The sequence below is a fragment of the Balaenoptera ricei genome, chromosome 10, assembly GCF_028023285.1.
Source record: "Balaenoptera ricei isolate mBalRic1 chromosome 10, mBalRic1.hap2, whole genome shotgun sequence".
NCBI lineage: Eukaryota > Metazoa > Chordata > Mammalia > Artiodactyla > Balaenopteridae > Balaenoptera > Balaenoptera ricei.
Genome location: NC_082648.1, coordinates 13,040,630 through 13,060,312, shown reverse-complemented (window position 1 = coordinate 13,060,312; position 19,683 = coordinate 13,040,630). Strand labels below are relative to the sequence as shown.

Below are 19,683 nucleotides of genomic sequence, written 5' to 3'. Positions count from 1 at the left end.
CAACTGAATATAGTAACGGAAGATTCCCTGAAACTCTAATTGATCTGGGTCACTCTGGCTTACTGCAGGGTTCTAAATCTGCAGTGTTCATGAGAACCATCTGGGGAGCTTGTGAAAATGTAGATTCCTAGGCTCCTCCTTTCATATGGGTAACGAAAGCTATTGTGGAGCTCAGGAATCTGCATTTTTAACAAGCATCTCAGGTGATCCTGATTCAGGTCCAGAGCCCAGCCGAGCTCCTACAAAGCTAACGGTAAATGGAGGTAACGCAATGGAATAAATCAGCAAAGACAGAGCCTGAGTCTCAAGTCCAGTACTGCCTCTAACCAGCCCTGTGACCATAGCTTTACCTTCCTTAGGTCTCCATTTACTCGTCTGTAATACAAGGTATTATCTGTGAGACTGACACCTAAGATGCCTTCCTGCTGTGAAACTGTGACATGTTTAAAAAAATAAAAGAGGTAGCTTTATAAATGCGGACACTATTTATTTCCCTAGGAAAGTGTTTGACATATTCCTAAGTAATGTTTATACAAGGATCTCTACATCAGAGATAATAGTCTGTAGACCTTAAACATGCCAGACACCTAGTTCAATGCCAAATGTTAGACATTGAATGAAATCACACACTTACACACCCACAAACACACCCCTGCCTTGTGGCCATGGGGCAGGAGTTGTGTCCACTAGGTGTTCAGTTGCAAAGCTTACCTGAATCTGAATTACAAGAGCAGCTAATCTGGATATTTTTACCAGACATTAAACACCACAATCTTGACATTATTAACCACATTCCATGAGAACCAAAGCACCACTTAAGCGGCACCTTTTTAGGAAGTAATTACCAGAGGCTGCTCTTATCTCAGACTTTGCTTTAGGGGAAGTAGGCCTGACTCTACAAAGACAGAAGTTGCAGCCCAGGAGAGTCTCAACACTTAAAAATCTGTATAGTTTGTTGGAGCGGAGATGAAACATTTATCCTTCTCATGCGACCACTGTGGTTTCCAGGGAAATGACTATTAATGGCTGAGGCAGGCAGAGGAGAGGTACATCCACAGATGCACACACACCACACACCAAAGTTAACTGAAAAATTTCAAAGTGCCTTTTTATGCCTTTAACTCAAAGATGAACACATTTCAAGGTGACCCAATCCTCCAGTGACAGGCAGCATTTTAAAAGGGCCAGCGCTCTCCACTTAAACAATTTCTAGTGACACGTCTAAATCGCATCCTCCAGGGCTCTCTCCGTTGTCTCGTTGACTAGTCTTTCTTTCCCAGCAGAGGTATCCCATTTCAAATGAGCGCTTGAAGTTCGCCTTCCCTCCTAACAATTAAAATCCACAGAGCTCAGATGCTTTAAAAAGAAATTTTGTTTTTTTTTTTAATTAGCAGGCACCATGGAAAACTTTTAATTATTTAATTATACAACAAACCCACATGATTATAGTTCTTTCTGTTTACCAAAACAGTATCAGAACAATAAAACACAGCCTCACCATTCACGCTTATAAGCAAATGGTAAAAGACTTCTAAGGTAAAATCAAAGTTCGAGTTCAGAAAAGGATGCCCAATTTAAAACCTAAAAGCGTACATGATCATTATATTGACTCTGTGGATGAATTTCATACGTAGAATATGAAGGGTTTTTTTCTTCTTTATTCACTAAAGTATTACTGTTAGCCAGTACAGAATGAGAAGATTACACTAGAAATCTGAAAATTGGGTTCCTATAGTTAATGAAACATGCCAGGCTGTTCTGGGTAAGTTCCTTTGCAGAAACTACTCCCTGTCACAACCATCCTTTCCAAAAACCTCCCCTGGACTATCTGTAAATTCCTCCATCACTTTCCAATCTGATTCCTTCTATATGGTCACCTGCATCCTCCTGTGATGACGTACACGACAGTGTCCCTTCGTTGACGGTGAGCTTCAGGAAAGCAGAGAGCAGGCTATGGTCACTCTGGTATCCCAGCCATTACCATGAGCAACAAGTAACCAGTGCCAGGAACAGCAGGAACTCTACTTTGTTTTTTTTTTTTTTGGTTTTTTTAAAATGTGTATAAGTTTATAATACATAAGAATAAATTTTTTTAAATGTATTCTGGTCCCCTCCCCCTCCTAAACAATTGTCCTAACCCCCCACCCTGGGAGGGTGGGAGTCATTTGAGCCAGGTCAGGAGGGGGACTCACTATGGCCCAGAGTGGGCTATGGGAGCCCAACAAGCTAGGGGGGCACTTAAGCACGGGGGGTAGGCCAGAGTCCAATCGCAACGCGGAGGGTGTCTGCACGAAGGGACGGGGTAGCCAGACGTGGGAGTCGAGACAAGCAGGAAAAGGAGGTTGTCTACATGGATGGGTAGCCTGGTTCAGAGAGCCATAGACCTGCTGGGGGGGTATCAATGTGGGCAGCAGCCTGATGCAGGCAGGCGGAGCTCAGGCTGGATGAAGGTACCCAGCTCAGAGTGTCAGAACCTGAGTAAGTCAAGAAGAATGTCTACCGGCCGTGGAGTATGTAGAGCCCAGCCTGTGAAGGGTTTCAAATATGCAAAGAGAGAAAAATGGAACAAATCCGTGGTACTGTACTGGAATTGGAGGAATCAGTCTGAACTCATGGTTTTCCCTATATAGAGAGATATAGATAGATGATAAGTAGACAGTTAACAGAAGTAAATGTGTGGGTGTATGTGTGTACACATTCTCTAGCTCTACCAAGTAAGGGGCTTAGGAGCAGAGACATTCCAGTCACCATGAGCATACCTACCGCCCAGATCCTGGCATCTAAATACGATTATCCACTGAAAGAAACATTCCTTGGAGAAAGAGCTGACTCTAGTGCTGGGGCAGGGAAAGTATAAGATAAGCCTGGGACACCTTGTTAAGCCAAAAAAGAATGAAGTACTTCAAAAATAATGGTATACATTAAAAAATAATAATAATAATAATAATGGTACACGTCAAAAAGAGAGAGAAACTAGGATGAAGGGGCTCCCCTTAGCAAAATCTAAACAATTTGAATATTAAATAATAATAGTAACAATTACAACCCATTTGGAAAAAATAGGAAACCTCAAATATATACTAATATAAACAAACATAAATAAATTGAAAATCTGCAGGGAAACAGGGTAAACAGTTTCAAAGTACCACCACACAAAATACACATGAATTACAAAGGTTAAAAAGTAACTTTACAGTGGTGAAGCCTAGAAGACAGCACCTTAATCGAATAATCAAAATGAACACCATCAATAATGAGACAAATCAATATCATGTGCTACCTAACAGGATGCAATGAGGAGAACACAGCATCATTTCTGTGAAATTCCTGCCAGAGATGCATAATCTGAATCTAACCACGAAAAAAACACTGCAAACAGAAACGGAGGAACATCCTATAAAATAACTGGCCCGTATGCTGCAAAAGTCAATGAAACACTGAGCAATCATTTCAGCCTGAAGACTAAAAAGACACGACAGTTAAAGGCAACATATGATCGTGAAACGGATCTTTTTGAAATAAAAAACATTGTTTGGCCAACTGGCCAAATGTGAATGAAGTTGGTGGATTGGATGGTAATAACGTATCCATGTTAAAGGTCTCACTTTGAGGACTGCAGGGTTGTTGCAGCCTTTGAGGAAACTGCCCTTACCCATAGGAAATACTCAAGTATCCAGGGGTGGTGACGCATCATGTCAGTCAACCGTATTCCTCAGGTGGTTCAAAGGAAAAAGTTCTTTCTACTGCACTTACAACTTTCCTAAAAGTTTGACATTGCTTTAAAGTTAGAAAAAAAAAAAGTACAGCAAAAAACTTTTGTTATTCTGGTTTATAATCAATACAGGTTTCCCCTACTATCTGAAAGTAGAGGGCTCCTAGGAAACCTTTGGTAAGCCGAACTGGCATAAAGTGAAAAGTATCACCCACTTTCCGAAAGTTCTCATTATGCCATTTCGCTTTTATGGAAGACCTATGTTAGTAGGTCTAATAACTTTCTGTAAAAGCAAAAATTCTTTTGAATTTCTTTCCGTTAGTGAAAACAGGTACTAATGTAGGCATTTCATAAGTGAAGTGGTGTAAGGTAACCAAGCGCAGTGGGATACCTGTACTCAGTGGAAGATAAATTCATCATGTGTAAGATCAGAATTACATAAAAATAATTATTTTCATATTATCTTTCTTCCCTAGTACCTAGAATATTACACATACACACAGAGGCAGCTATGGTGTAAAGCAAAGAATAAAGAACTTGTACTCAGATGTTCTGGATTTGAATCATTACCTATGAAGTGAAAATAACAACTCACCCCAAAGGATTACTGGGAGAATTAAAAGAGGTAATGTTTGCAAAAGTATCACATTAAACCTAAAGAAATATACATATACTAAGTATTAAAGAGAAAAAATATTGGATTCAGATATAAAATCCACACTAATTTAAAATATGGCACAAATCAATTTTACAGTTAAGAAGAAATCTCCAGTTAACTCCACTTCGGAAATCCCCTGCAGAAATCTAAAAAATTTTTAATTCTATTCTTACCTAATCTTCAATGCCCTTCTGTCTCACAAAAAATAAACAACAAAAGGGATTCTGGAAAGATAATTCATGTTGTTTCTCACCTGAAATCTATAGACTCTTTAAACTGCCTTGTTTATAACTAAAGAGATTCCAGTTCTCAGGAAACTATAAAAAGAGGTCCCAAAATTAGAAATCCAAAAAAACAAACCAAAAAAAGACAAAAAACAAAGACAAAAAAGTCACCTCAAATCAACAAAACATAATTATCAAAATTTTTCTCAATCTTCCTTTCTTTCTTTCTCTCTCTCTCTCTTTCTTTCTTTTTCTTTCTACACCTAAAGATCACTTCAAGAGACACAATTGGTTTTTAAACCCAGGAAGCCAAAGTAAGCCCAAAGACTAGAGTATGAGAGCTGGGGTTTTCAAAAATACAAAGAGACAAGAAAAAGAAAACAAACCAACCAACAAAAAAACACCCTGGGCTTCCCTGGTGGCACAGTGGTTGAGAATCTGCCTGCCAATGCAGGGGACACGGGTTCGAGCCCTGGTCTGGCAGGATCCCACATGCCGCGGAGCAACTGGGCCCGTGAGCCACAACTGCTGAGCCTGAGCGTCTGGAGCCTCTGCTCCGCAACAAGAGAGGCCGCGATGGTGAGAGGCCCGCGCACCGCGATGAAGAGTGGCCCCCACTCGCCGCAACTGGAGAAAGCCCTCACACAAAAACGAAGACCCAACACAGCCAAAAATAAACATAATAAATAAATAATAAATACAAATTTAAAAAAAAAAAACAAAAACACCCTGACCACTTGGAGCTCACTCCCAGGTCCCCACCCCATGATGCTCTGAGGCACGTCAGCACACCTACCTGAAGAAATCCCAGAGGAAGGCTGGCTTTAAGATGCCACCCCAGAAAGTTTCTTATTCAGTTACATCTAAGCCAACTCTCACAATCCACCAAAGTTTGGATATTTCCATTCTCCCTCAGGATAAACTTCATCTTCCCCCAGACAAATTGCAATGGTTAAGATGTGGGTTATGCAACAAGACCTACTGTATAGCACAGGGAACTCTGCTCAATATTATGTAACAACCTAAATGGGAAAAGAATTTGAAAAAGAATAGATACGTGTGTGTGTATGTATGTGTATATATATATATATATATATATATATATATACACACACACATATATATATATATATATATATATATAACTGAATCACTTTGCTGTACACCTGAAACTAACACAACATTGTTAACCAACTATACTCCAATATAAAATAAAAAGTTAAAAAAAAAAGATGTAGGTTATGGCAATAAAACAAAAATCTTTCACATAGACACAGGCAAATCAAAGCTAAGAAAGTCACAGTAAAATTATTCACTAGCTATCGACTTGCCTTCTCTTACATCACAGATCGAGTGCCCCAGGCAGCACCAATAGACCAACTGCAGTGGGGAAGCACGTAGTGTTAGCACCAAACCATCTAGGTGTGAATTCTGGCTCTGCCACATTAGCTCTGCCTAACTGGCTTTTGGCAAGTTACTTCAAACTCTCTATACCTCAGTTTGCAAATCTGTAGAACAGAGATCATAATAAAATCTTCACAGGGCTGTGGTGAAGACTAAATGAGATAATGCAAAAAGCACTCAGTATAGTACCTGGCACAAAACTAAAGCTCTATGGTAACCACCATCATTACACCCAGCACCTAGGCATAGTGTCTAGTGTTAAATAATTATCGTGCAAGCAACCCATGCTTTGCCTAACTTTAAAGTTTAAGATTACAGTCAAAAAAAAATTTTTTTAACTTTTCTAAGATAACTTTGCAGTGGAAAAATCACCACCACCAAAATCAGAAGCATTCTACACCAAAGTTATGCCTTAGCACAAGTGGCAGAAATGAGCTCCTTACATTTTGATTCTTATCTAAGTTCTTAAAGGGAAAATAAAAGTTACAATGCCAAGAGGGCCAGAACTCTGTTATGGCAACTCATTTAAGGTACAGTTTAGGCACAACTATCTAATTTCTTAAATAGACAAAAATAAATGGAAAGTAACTGCATATCACATTTGCACTTATTTTAATTGTAGTTTTGGCTCGATTCCCAGCTAGAGATCGGACATAGCTCTGTGAAGGCAGGGACTACCCTTGTCCGTCTTGTATCCCCAGAGCCCAGGGTAATACTACCCAGTTCACAGTCGGTACTCAATAACTATTTTTTGGATGAATAACAGTGCTTCGTAAAATACAAAATCCCGTCCTGCTTCTTGGTTTGGCAACTAATCCAAAACTGATCTCGTTTATCTGTATTTTAAGCAAATAAACTGCCCTTTCTGTTTGTTCTGACTTGGATTACAAAAAATGCCCCTACGGAGCAAAACATTCCTCAGTAATCATGGTCCCTGATCATTCCAACTGTGGATATATGCCTAAAACAATCTCTTTTTACTGCAACACAGGAAATTCATAGAATTGTCCCCATCCCGTCCCAGTTAAAAATCAGTTTTCAATTAGTTTTTTTCTGTTTTTCAGATATCTTTGAAAATTTCCTTTCTGTACACAAGACCTTACAGATATGAAGACAGATACAGAGCAGAGACCCTTAGAAGTCACCTAATACAACACCCCCATTTTCCAGATGCCGCCAAAGAAAATCACATTTGAAAGGAAGCCACACTGCCAACATCCTTCGTAAGGCTGTTGAGGTCTCTTTAAAGACAGAAGTAACAAAATTGAATTGTAACGTTATTCAGAAAAGAGGGAGAAGATAGAGAGTGAACAGCACCTGTCCACAGACAAGGGCCCAGGTGGACACCCCAGTGCTCCCAAGCAAGGAGTAGTTCTAAATTCACTCCTTCATTCAGCAGGCATGTTTGTGGGCCTTCCGTGTGCCAGACACTATCCTAACTGCCTGGGATACATCAATGAAGAAAAGAAAGATCACTGCCCCTGTTGCACCTACATTTCAGGCAAAACTTAACAGGCATCTAGCAGAATAAAGAAAAGAACATCATCGGTCCATCTTAATAGAATGCAAAGGGCCAGAAGCACTCCATAGAGCCATAAAGATCTTTAAGCCAGTGGTTCTCAAATCTGAGTGCATTTCAGAACCACTTCAAAACCACCCAGAGGGCTTCCCTGGTGGCGCAGTGGTTGAGAATCTGCCTGCCAATGCAGGGGACACGGGTTCAAGCCCTGCTCTGGGAAGATCCCACATGCCGCAGAGCAGCAGAGCAACTGGGCCCGTGAGCCACAACTGCTGAGCCTGCACGTCTGGAGCCTGTGCTCCGCAACAAGAGAGGCCACGATAGTGAGAGGCCGCGCATCGCGATGAAGAGTGGCCCCCGCTTGCCGCAACTAGAGAAAGCCCTCGCACAGAAGCGAAGACCCAACACAGCCAAAAATAAATAATAAATAAATAATAAATAAATTAAAAAAAAAAAAAAACCACCCAGAATGCCAGGCCTCACCCCCAGAGTTTCTGACTCATTAAGAGATCAATGTGGCCTGAGAATTTGCATTTCTAATGAGCTGTCACCTAATGTTAATGCTGTAGGTCCCAGAACCACACTCTGAGAACCGCTGATCTACTGTTCAAATAAAGCAAGTAGCCTGGCCAAAGCCACAGGCTGGAGCTAGACCAGATTTAGTGTTCTTCTTCCTTCTGATTCCAAACTGGTCAAGCCTTCTCCATAGGAGGACACAGCTGTCACCTACCCACTTAACGGCAAACACTGCCCAAAGAAAAAGAGGTTTTTAGCTTTATGTATAAGTTGGAGAAAATCAGAAATTAATGTTTTAAGTAGAAAATATCTTAAACAGATAGGATTGATCACTAAACACTGACATAAAAATGAACATTAGAGGGTCTGTTCTTTCTTTCTCATGTCCAATGGGTCCATAAAAGAATGTTTTCCTTGAAGGTTTTATCACGAGGGTCAGATTCAGTCTCAAATGAACCTATTTATTAAAAAAAAAAAAAAAGTCTATTAACTAGAAGTATATACATGCACTACAATATAAATTAGTGACTGTATCAGTAATAATTTCAGTTTTGTTCTAATTGTATTTTCTAAAATTTTTACAATAAACATGAATTCCTTCGTAATAAGGGAATAAAGTTTATTTCTTTAAGAAAGTGTTTATTTTAAAAGACTTTTAATTAGAAAACTCTATAAAAGGCATCAACTAATAAACTGCATAAATTAATACTGAATGATTTTTTTTCCTAGTACATAAATATTTCAAATAATTTATTTTAGCATTTTAGGCCAAATCTCTGTCTGGATTAATGATTAATACCAATGAAGGAAAAACACCCTTGAAATATATCTGATGTTATTTAAACAAAGAGAATAAAACAAAACTATGATCATTTAAATAGCTGCATAAAAATCACATTTACTATTATTCTACATAGCAATTGATTTTTGTCTATACTGTTACTTTTCAACAAATGAATGGATGTAATTCTAATTCTTGCAAATAAAGTAAAAAAAGTTCTATGTCAACTATACCTCAATAAGAAAGAGAAAAAGGTCTGTGTTTCTTGAAAAAAAAAATAAACTGCTAAGTTTTGGGTAAATAACAGTGCATCAAACGGCGAACAAAGTCACACAGCCATACCCTGAAGATACCAAGGTGACTAAGACCCACAGCCCAACCCTATCCCCCGCCCATCATCTTTCTGGATCTTCCAATCTAGGGAACTCCTTTATTACTATACTAAAGTCCACATTTCAAAGATAGAACTAGAGTTTAAAATATAACCTGCTAAAGGGCAGTGAGTAAAGGAGAATCAGTTTGGTGAGGAAATCACCTGCCTTTATAAAGACAAGCTCTTACCATTTGACAAAAGTTCTGGACCATCTCATGAAGCCTAGACTCCAATTAAAACAGTCACTTTTAAAGAAAAAAGTGTACCCGTATGACTTACATACAATTTATAGCTAATTTTCTCAAAATTGGCCCCTAAAAACAGAACTCTCCTTTTAATACTATTACTGTACATACTTACTTGGTACATTGTGAGTACCTAGTAAACTGTTATATACTTACTATATATATATATAATACTATTATATACTTACTACGTACTCACAATGTGCCAAACAACATCTTCTCATTTAATCTCCAAACCACTTTATGAGGTAAGTGCTACTATTATAATCATTTTACAGATTAAGAAATTTAAGCACAGAGTGATTAAGTTATTTGTCCAAAGTCACAGAGCTAAACTGAAGATCCAGGATACCGACATGCAAGCTATAATACTTAAACTGAGATCCTTAACCTTTGGCTCCATCATGGTTTTGCTATGTTTGAATTACAAATTTTTCACATTTTGGGAAATCAAAACTAAGTTTTCTTGCCAGAAATATTTTAGAACATCAATGAAATGAAATAAATGGCGAAATAATCCAAGCACTTTTAGAAGTCGCTGTACTTCTAAAAATCATACAATTTACATTAAGTGATATAGTCCAGAGACAACTTTTCCAACAGCACGATCACTCTGGGGATACGGCTGTGTTAACAATTACCTATGGAAACCCGGCATTAAACCGCACAAGATAATTCTATTAGGAGCGTGGAAGGGAGGTTTTCATCTGGTTTGTTTGGGGGTCTTTGCGGGTTTTTTGTTGTTGCTGTTCTTCGCAACCAGGTGAGCTAATGAGTTGGAAGATAAAAGTCTAATCTTTTCCTATTCCTTCCGCTTATAAATATAAGGCTTGGGAGTCAAGGCTTGCGGGGTCCACGTGCGCAAGGGCTGTGTCTCCCAGGTGCGGCCCCCCGAGCCTGCGCCTCCCGCCCTGGGGAGCACGCGCCACGGGGACCCCTGGCCAGGGCACCGGGCGGCGCGAGGCTCGAAGAGACAGGGGACTGGGAGCAACGGAGAGGGGAGGGAGCGACCGCGGGCCCTTACCGAGCTCCGTGCCCCGCTGGTGCGCCGACATGGCTGGGCCACCACTGCACCGCCGGCTCCCACTCGCCCGCCCGCCTGCCTTAGCTCTGCCCTTCCTGCTTCCGCGCGCGCGCGCGCACCGCACGCCCCGCCCTCTCCGCTCTGGGGGCGGAGCCACCGGCCGGGCCGCGGAGGCGGGACCCCGGGTTCTTTTCTCTGCCGGGAAAATCCGCTGCGCGCGTTCCTCGGTGTTCTCCACCGGGTGCGGAACTCGCGTACTAACTCCCGCAAATCATGCTGCCAGAACTCGTGGTGAAACCCTTAAGTTGCTGACTGTACTGAATAAAAGCATTTGGAGACTTTTCACAGTAGGATTACAGAACAAGAAGGGAGAGGATCCTTCCAATTACTGCCTGAGACCAGAGCTCGAGGACCACACACCTGAAACGGGAGCGGTGATCCCTTAGCCTGGTAAGGGCGGCCAACCGGCAAACTGGGGCCCGGTGCCCTGTGACTTCTACGCTTGGCTTCCTGAAGAGAAGCAACTCTGTGGCCTGAAAACCCAGGGGGGCCTAGGAGTGGGAAGAACTGGGGTCTCAGCTTTGCTCTGGCAGCGATTGTGACACTGGGCCATCAACTGCCTTTCTAAGCTTCATTTTCCTTATCTGTAAGAAAGCACCTTGACAACATCTTTTTTTTTTAAAATTATTTTATTTTTGGCTGCGTCGGGTCTTCGTTGCTGCGTGCAGGCTTTCTCTAGTTGCGGCAAGCGGGGGCTGCTGTTCGTTGCGGTGCGCTGGCTTCTCATTGCGGTGGCTTCTCTTGTAGCGGAGCACGGGCTCTAGGCGCTCGGGCTTCAGTAGTTGTGGCACGCGGGCTCTAGAGCGCAGGCTCAGTAGTTATGGCGCACGGGCTTAGTTGTTCCGCGACATGTGGGATCTTGCCTGACCAGGGCTCGAACCTGTGTCCCCTGCGTTGGCAGGCGGATTCTTAACCACTGCGCCACCAGGGAAGTCCCTTGACAACATCTTGGAGCTCTAAAATTCTGATTCTAAGAATTCTGATTCTAAGAATACTAAGAATTTTTTCAGCCTGACTTTTTTTGTGAGCAGGAGGTTAAGTTAAAGTTGTCTGGAGTCACTCAACACAGGCTACTAATCAACTCTGTACTCACGGTCAGAGACAGCTCCACTCTGCTGAAAGAAGGAAATCTCTTAGTTATGGCTTGTTTACCATGAGCCAGTTACTATGCTAGGTACTTTCAGAGAGGTGATAGCATTCGAATCCCAGAACAATCCTGCCAAGTATGTACTTGCTCTCCATTGCTCTACCTACAGACACCAAAGTTATGAACAGAGGCATCCTGGTGTAATGGGGCAGACTCCAAACGGGTCCAACTCAATACACCAGCAATTCCACCTAATGACTAGCTGGTTCCAGGAATGTTACTGCCTGTAAAATGGGGATGTTCAAAATAGATTTGACTTGCAAAGGTGCTGTACATGTATAAAGCATCTAGTACAACACACATCATGGCACATAGTAGGTGCTCAACAAATGGAAGCTACGAACGTTACTGTCAGCTTCACACAGCAATTATAGGCTACATAGGAAAGGTAATCCCAGTCTTTTCCCCCCACACATAACTGCCTCTCAGCCTTGTCAGCACAAAGTTATTGTCAAACATTTTGAAAGTGTCTACATCCCATTCATTTATATAATAGCATTTTACCTATTTCTATCTTCACCCTGAAAGCCCCGAGCTGGCCTAGCGTTCACAGCTAGACCACCGTGTTCCCCAGTAGAACATAAAACAGTTTCACAGAACACCAACATCAGGCAAGGCCACTGTGCCCCTGATAAATCGACAGAAGCAAGACCCCTTGTAATCACGTCTGAACACAAAAAATGAACATTGTCCAAACCACAGAAATGACCAAACAACCCCCTAATCCTGGCTGTTATAAGTGACTGTAACTTCTTTACTTGTCAGTTTTAGCCTCACCCCATTCTTCTTGTATTTTAGATAAGAATTAAAATGCCCTGTCAGAATTATCACCCCTTCCTGCCAGCATCAATGCAGAGCAATGGCCCACTTCCTTGAACTTTCCCCAAATCATCAAACACAAGCCCAAATCCGATGTCATTTCTGACACCCTCTAACTGAGACACCTCACAGTTCCCCTGGTGAGTATTCTCCCTTATTGCAGCAAGTCAGTAAACCCAAATTTATGCCTGGTGATCTTTGGCTGGAGAGGCCTGAAATCCCTAAAAGATACAAAGACAATAAATGGAATTCTATTTTTTAGAGGCAGATAACAACTCTAAGCCAGATTCCAAGCCATTCATTATGCATTCATGGATAATGTAAATGTATTAAAACAAACCCAAAAAAGCTGTGAGATCCTTAGTTGGAAAACCAGAATCAGGACAGCCTCCTCTAGCAAACATTTTTGCAATATATCTGACAAGAATTTCTCACGGACTTTTTCTAAAACTGGCCTGTTGCACAGTACTAATCTGGAATTAATCTCTACAGTTTGAACGTATGTCAAATTGGCAGCATTCAGAGACAGTAGGGATGGCATGCAAAAAGTGAGGGTTTTTTTAATGAAGAAATGTGCTAAGTTTCACTTTGTGGACTTCCCTTTTAAATGTATTGCTTTCTGAAACTTCTGAAGTATCCATCCTTAAGGTAAGGCCTCTCAGCTCTTTGGACCACTACTACATTGGAATCTCCCAAAAGTTTTTTTCCTGAAACAGATTCTAGGCTTCACCACAGCCCTACTGAATCAGAATCTCTAGGACCTTGGAATCTGTATTCTTAACAGATTCCCTCAGATGATGTTTATGCAAGCTAAATGCAAAGAATCACCAACCTAGAGGCAGAGAAACTATGCATGCAATCTGGAGCTAAAGACCAAACTGGCTCTTACAAGAGTAAAATTGTCTTTATTGTATTCTTTTAACCCATTTTGCATGCCATTCCTTTTTGTGGATATGTTTTTAAATAAAAAGTTACCGGATAAATTACTTATCTTCCCACCCCCACTTCTCCTTCAGTGAAAATTAAAGCTCTAAGAATATGTCATATTTATCTTGAAACCTCAAGAACATACCTGGCCTGGGAGACAGGAATAATCCAAAAGTTAAAGGCCAAAGGGCATGAACTATTGGGTTGGCCAAAATGTTCATTCAGTTTTTTCTGTAAGATGGCTCTAGTAGCACTTAGTTGTCTTTAACTTCATGCAAAACAATTTTGTGGGACTTCCCTGGTGGTGCAGTGGTTAAGAATCCGCCTGCCAATGCAGGGGACATGAGTGCGAGCCCTGGGCCGGGAAGATCCCACATGCCGTGGAGCAACTAAGCCCGTGCACCACAACTACTGAGCCTGCGCTCTAGAGCCCGTGAGCCACAACTACTAAGCCTGCACTCCACAACTACTGAAGCCTGCGCGCCTAGAGCCCGCACGCTGCAACGAAGAGTTACCCCCACTTACCACAACTAGAGAAAGCCCGCGCACAGCAACAAAGACCCAACGCAGCCAAAATAAATAAATTAAAAAAAAAAACAATTTTGTTAGATTGTATGTGACAGCTGTCCTATCAGCATGCATTTAAAAAAAGACATCAAAATTGGTGAATTTTTGTATACCCATTTTAATATTGAAGATGGAAGAAAAAAAGCAACATTTTCGGCATAATATACTTTATTATTTCAAGAAAGGTAAAATGCAACTGAAATGCAAAAAAAGATTTGTGCAGTGTGTGGAGAAGGTGCTGTGACTGACGGAACGTGTCAAAAGTAGTTTGTGAATTTCTCCCTGGTCTATGCTCCACAGTCGAGTAGACCAGTTGAAGTTGATAGTGATCAAATCGAGACATTAACTGAGAACAATCAATGTTATACCATGTGGGAGATAGCTGGCGTACTCAAAATATCCAAATCAAGCATTGAAAATCATTTGCATCAGCTTGGTTATGTTGATCGCTTTTGATGTTTAGTTTCCACGTAAGTTAAGCAAAAAAAAAACCTTCTTGACCATATTTCTGCATGCGATTCTCTACTTAAACGTAATGAAAATGTTCCATTTTTAAAACAAATTGTGTCAGGCGATGAAAAGTGGATACTGTACAATTATGTGGAACGGAAGAGATCGTGGGGCAAGCGAAATGAACCACCACCAACCACACCGAAGGCTGGTCTTCATCCAAAGAAGGTGATATTGCATATATGGTGGGATTGGAAGGGAGCCCTCTATTATGAGCTGCTTCCGGAAAACCAAACGATTAATTCCAACAAGTACTGCTCCCAGTTAGACCAACTTAAAGAAGCACTCGACGAAAAGCGTCCAGAATTAGTCAACAGAAAACGCATTATCTTCCATCAGGATAATGAAAGACCGCATGTTTCTTTGATGATCAGGCAAAAACTGTTATAGCTTGGCTGAGAAGTTCTGATTCATCTGCCATATTCACCAGATGTTGCATCTTCGGATTTCCATTTATTTCTGTCTTTACAAAATTCTCTTAATGGAAAAAACTCCAATTCCCTGGAAGACTGTAAAAGGCACCTGGAACAGTTCTTTGCTCAAAAAGATAAAAAGTTTTGGGAAGATGGAATTACAAAGTTGCCTGGAAAATGGCAGAAGGTAGTGGAACAAAAGGGTGAATACGTTGTTCAATGAAGTTCTTGGTGAAAATGAAGACTGTCTTTTATTTTTACTTAAAAACCAAAGGCACTTTTTGGCCAGCCCAATACTTGTGTTCGCTTGGTCATACGCCCAGGGCCTACTACAGTATTTGTTAGATGAATGATCGTATATTAATGTTTGTGCTGCTTTCTTATAGTGCCCACTGTTTTAACAAGTCCAATTTTATGTGACTGTAGTCTTTATGATTTCTTAGAGCAGTCATTCACAGGCTCCTTAGGTAAAAATTCACTTAGATTATGGATTGTCAACAGTATTTCTAAATCGGATGGGAGAAAGTGTAGAAACAGGGAGGACTAGGGGAGAGTATGAATATTAGAATCAAAATATTTCAGAACTGCAGAGAGACTTCTAGAACATCTAGTTCCTACTTCATGGTGAAATAAGAAAAATAAGAATTATACTGCGTCTTTTATGAAGTTTTATTTAATTTAAAGAACAGTCCTGACACTATGCCCTTCACTACCAACTTGGATTTTTAAATGGCCTTTCTTTCATGAATATTGTGCTGGTAGATGTTTTCATAGCCTCACTTGTCAAAATTAGAGGCAGACCACTCAGTCTTGCCACCGACCCCCACCTAACCCCCCCTGCCTTTTTTAATCTATTTTTCCACCAAATCCCAAAGTTGGGGAATCACTGATAAATAACTAACACTAGCTAATATTAAGTGCTTCATATGAGTTAAGCCCATTCCATCAATTATTTGATCCCTCCCCACCAAATCTGTTCAAACCCAGGCAATATAACCTACAGACCACACACTTACTGTTCCAACTATTTCTTTGAAGCCAAACTCATTAGACAAGTCACTTAACCTCTGAAATAGTTTCCCATATGTATCATGGAGATACTACCTATCTCCACTGGGTTATTGGAGAGATTAAAAAGTAACAGTATTTTAAAACCAAGCAGAAAATCTAACATAAGGCACTTAATAAATACTATTTCTACACACATCTGTAAACTTTAACCAGTTATTTTCCACTTGATCAAGTTCCATTCTCTCATTAATTATATAAAGTGATTCAACCTATAAAGTATGGTTACTGTTCATTAGTTATCATTTAGATGCACACTCTGGCCTTGTTTCCACAGGTAAATTTGTTAGATGCCTCATTTGTTTCTTCAAGAACTCTGTTGATTTTAAAGTCACACTGATCTAGGTGACACTATGTCACACTGGCAATTGTGCATTCCTATAGCTAAGCAAAGAAAAGCTAAGCCTGTCTGAGAATGTCCTTGCTCCAGTAATTCTTTTTCTTCAGGAATCCCCCTAGTGTGAGACCCACATGTAACTCAACAGAATCACTGTTTGTCTGAAAATATTCAGGTGTAAAACATAAGGTTCCTACAAGAGAAATATTTTCCCTTGGTCTGCATTTTCAATTCCCCATTTTGTTGCTCCATCCTGAACAGTTACATCCATTTGCCTCCACCTTGGTCTCAAAAACAGGAACCTAAATTAATAATTCCATTGAATTTGAACTATTAAAACATGTAACCTTTAAGTTATTATGGTACATCTTTACTATTTTGTAGACATTAAAATGAATGTGTTCAACTTTTCTTTACTGACACGAAAATTTCTCAAGAGACTTGACTGTACTCAATCCTGGTTTCTTAGAAGAAACCTCTAGATGACACGGAGAAGCAATGATTCGTAGGGTAAATTACTAAAACGTAGGCAGGATTTGAGCTACCATGACGTTAGGACATAAGAGAGGAAGCACCAGAGGAGGAATGGGAAGCAGGGTGGAGATGGGGAGACTGTATCACACAAGCTGAAGTCCTCCTAGTTTATTGGATCTCAAGTCCGATGAAGCTGTACATGAATTCACTGGAGAGGCAAGTGTTTTGAGTAGGTTCCGGCCACGTCTGACTCTTCAGTGGAGAGAATGGTCTGCTGCATAACTGAAAAATAATCTTACTGGTCTGGTAAGATCTGGTGCTCATTTAGGGACTTGTTTCAACATCTACTGAGCACTTATGATATACCAGCCACCTTTCTAAGCAAAGCAGTATTGGTGAAGACAAAAAATATACGAGGTCATTTCAGACAGTGGTAAGAACTCTGAATAAAATAGGGCAAAATAGCAAGTGACAAGAGGGTCACAGGACTTGAGACCTGAATCACAAGAAAGGGTCAGCCATGCATATATTTAAGTAAGAGTGGCTCAAGTAGCAGAAATAGCAAGCCAGGTGAAAAGGGCTTGTGAAATGAAGCCACTGAGGCTAGAGCAGTACAAGCAAGGGAAAAATGAAAAGTCACAAAGGCAGCAAGAGTCAGAAAATAGTAAAAACATGGTATGATAGGAAGACACTATGGATTTAAACAAGACACTCAGCCTCTTCAAGTCCTAAAGCAATTACCTTTCCTACTGTGTAGAAAATGGATGGCATGAGGGCAGGGTGAGGGAGTAGGGGCAAGAGGGAACAGTTAGGAAGGCACTGCAGCAGTCTACGTGAGAAATAGAGGGAGCCTGGCCTAGGGTGGTAACAGTGGACATGAGGCAAGCACAGACGCAGGAGAACCCACAGAACTTACATATAGACTAAAAATAGGGATAAGAGAACAGACTTAAGGACTTTATGTCTTTCAGTTTAGGCAGTGCCCATTATCAGAATGGGTAACAAGTTGAGGGGGAAATAGGTTTGGTTGAGAAATTAAGATTTGTTTTCCACAGGTAAGTCTTAAATGCTTACTAAAGGTTAAGGTAGAACATCAACTATGCCATTAAACTCTGGTGCTCAGGGCAGCAGGCTGGATATACGAATTTGAAAGATTTCAGAAAACACTGAATCCCACAATGAGTTTTCCCTTTGGAGAGCAGGGCTAGAAACTACAGATCAGACCTGAAGCAGAAAAGGAGGAATTGGCAAATTCAGAAGCAGTCAAAGATTTAAGTAAAACCAGGAGTGTGACAGAAGTTGCAGAGAAGTGAAAAAAATAAAGTATTTCAAAAACAAGGAAGTAGACAACTATTGAATGCTGCTGAAGGTTTAGTAAGATGAGAATAGAAAAGTGACCACTGGGTTAGAAACACGCAGGACACTTGAGACTTTGACAGATGCAATTTTCGTATATATATACTTGAACTTTTTGCTAAATTTCTACTATAGGATTCTACCATTAGAAGGTCTGGAAAACAGACTAATGGCCCCCAAAAAATGTCCATATCCTAATCCCTGGAACCTGCAAATGTTGCCTTACATGGCAAAAGGGACTTTACAGATGGTATTAAGGATCTTGAACTGAGGAGTTTATCCAGGTGGGTCCAATGTAATCACAAATGTCCTTTTAATAAGTGAAAGAGGGTAGCAGGAGACTCAGAGATTTGAAGATGCTATGTTGACAGCTTTGAAGACGGAGAAAGGGACCATGAGCCAAGGAATGCCAGTGGCCTCTGGAAGCTGGAAAAAGGAAACAGATTTTCTCCTAGAGTTTCCAGAAGGAATGCAGCTCTGCCAACACCTTGATTTTAGTTAACGATCATAAGCAACTCTTATTAATCCGGCAAAAGCCAAAACCTAAAATGACTTGACTGGGTAACCAGAATCTAAAAACCTAAGAACTTGACAATTAATACAGTACGGTCAACCAGAGATCTGACCAACATGAACTCGCTAATCACACAAGTATAAGCTATGGTATGACAGAGCTCCATGGCCTGAAATTCTTCAACTCATAAACTTAAAACAACTTTTACAGATTTCAAGCTATATGCCACCTAGTGATGGTGTTAAGTACGCATCTGTATTTTCTTTTGACTTTTATGAAACCTGAATAGAACTTCCTTTGGTCATAAACTTCATAAATACCAAGCAATTTCAAAATGCCAATCTGGTGCATATAAATCTCAACTGTATTTAAGGTAAGTCAGACAAGGATTAGAGTCTGTGGTACACTGACAATACTGCTGCTGCAAAGCAGAGAACCAGGCACGTAGCAAGTTGACAAGAAAACACCCTCACGCTGTGAGACCCTGTGTTAATTATCAGCTGCCTCTCCCCATGACACACCTCTCTTGGCCCTCTAAGGCAGTCACAGCCTACTGTGCTTTCTGCCAGTTTACCAGAAATCCTCAAAAACTTATTTTTGGGTTGGTTATTCCTTTGAAGGAAAGTTATCAAGGGTCATTCACAAGATAGAGAAAAAGCAGTTTGGCAGAGATGTTATTCATTTCTCTAAAGTATTTCCAAACTACTAGTTCAATATATTCCTTCCATATTAAAAAATAAATGTATCACAAATCTAAACTCAGTTGATTCATTTTATTAAAAGGTTGGTAAAAAAAAAAAAAGGCTTTTTGAATACCACCTGAACTTAAAAGGATAAAGTAAAACAAACATTGCAGGTCTACAATTACCCCATTTTTATAAAATCTTTCCTATCTATCTGCATATACACATTCAGAGGTACACTCATGTGTGTTAATGTTCACTCAATTTTAATAGATTTTTTTGGGGTAGTGGGATTTTGAGTGATTTTTCTGCTATCTTTCTGCTATTTCTGAATTGCTTTTTTTTTTTTTCT

At 40.4% G+C, this 19,683-nt stretch overlaps 1 protein-coding gene across 2 annotated transcripts in view; it reads right to left on the bottom strand.

The window, feature by feature from the left end:
* Window positions 1–10,551, bottom strand: part of DERA (deoxyribose-phosphate aldolase) — a 119,624-nt gene extending 109,073 nt beyond the window's left edge. Inside the window, exon 1 of one of the 2 annotated variants that reach the window (XM_059934508.1) lies at window positions 10,457–10,551. In XM_059934508.1, the coding sequence (XP_059790491.1) occupies window positions 10,457–10,487 (31 nt within the window). In that variant the 5' untranslated portion in view covers window positions 10,488–10,551. The remainder of the gene's footprint in view (window positions 1–10,456) is intronic. The other variant, XM_059934507.1, reaches the window with a different exon arrangement.
* Between the last annotated feature and the right edge of the window lie 9,132 nt (window positions 10,552–19,683).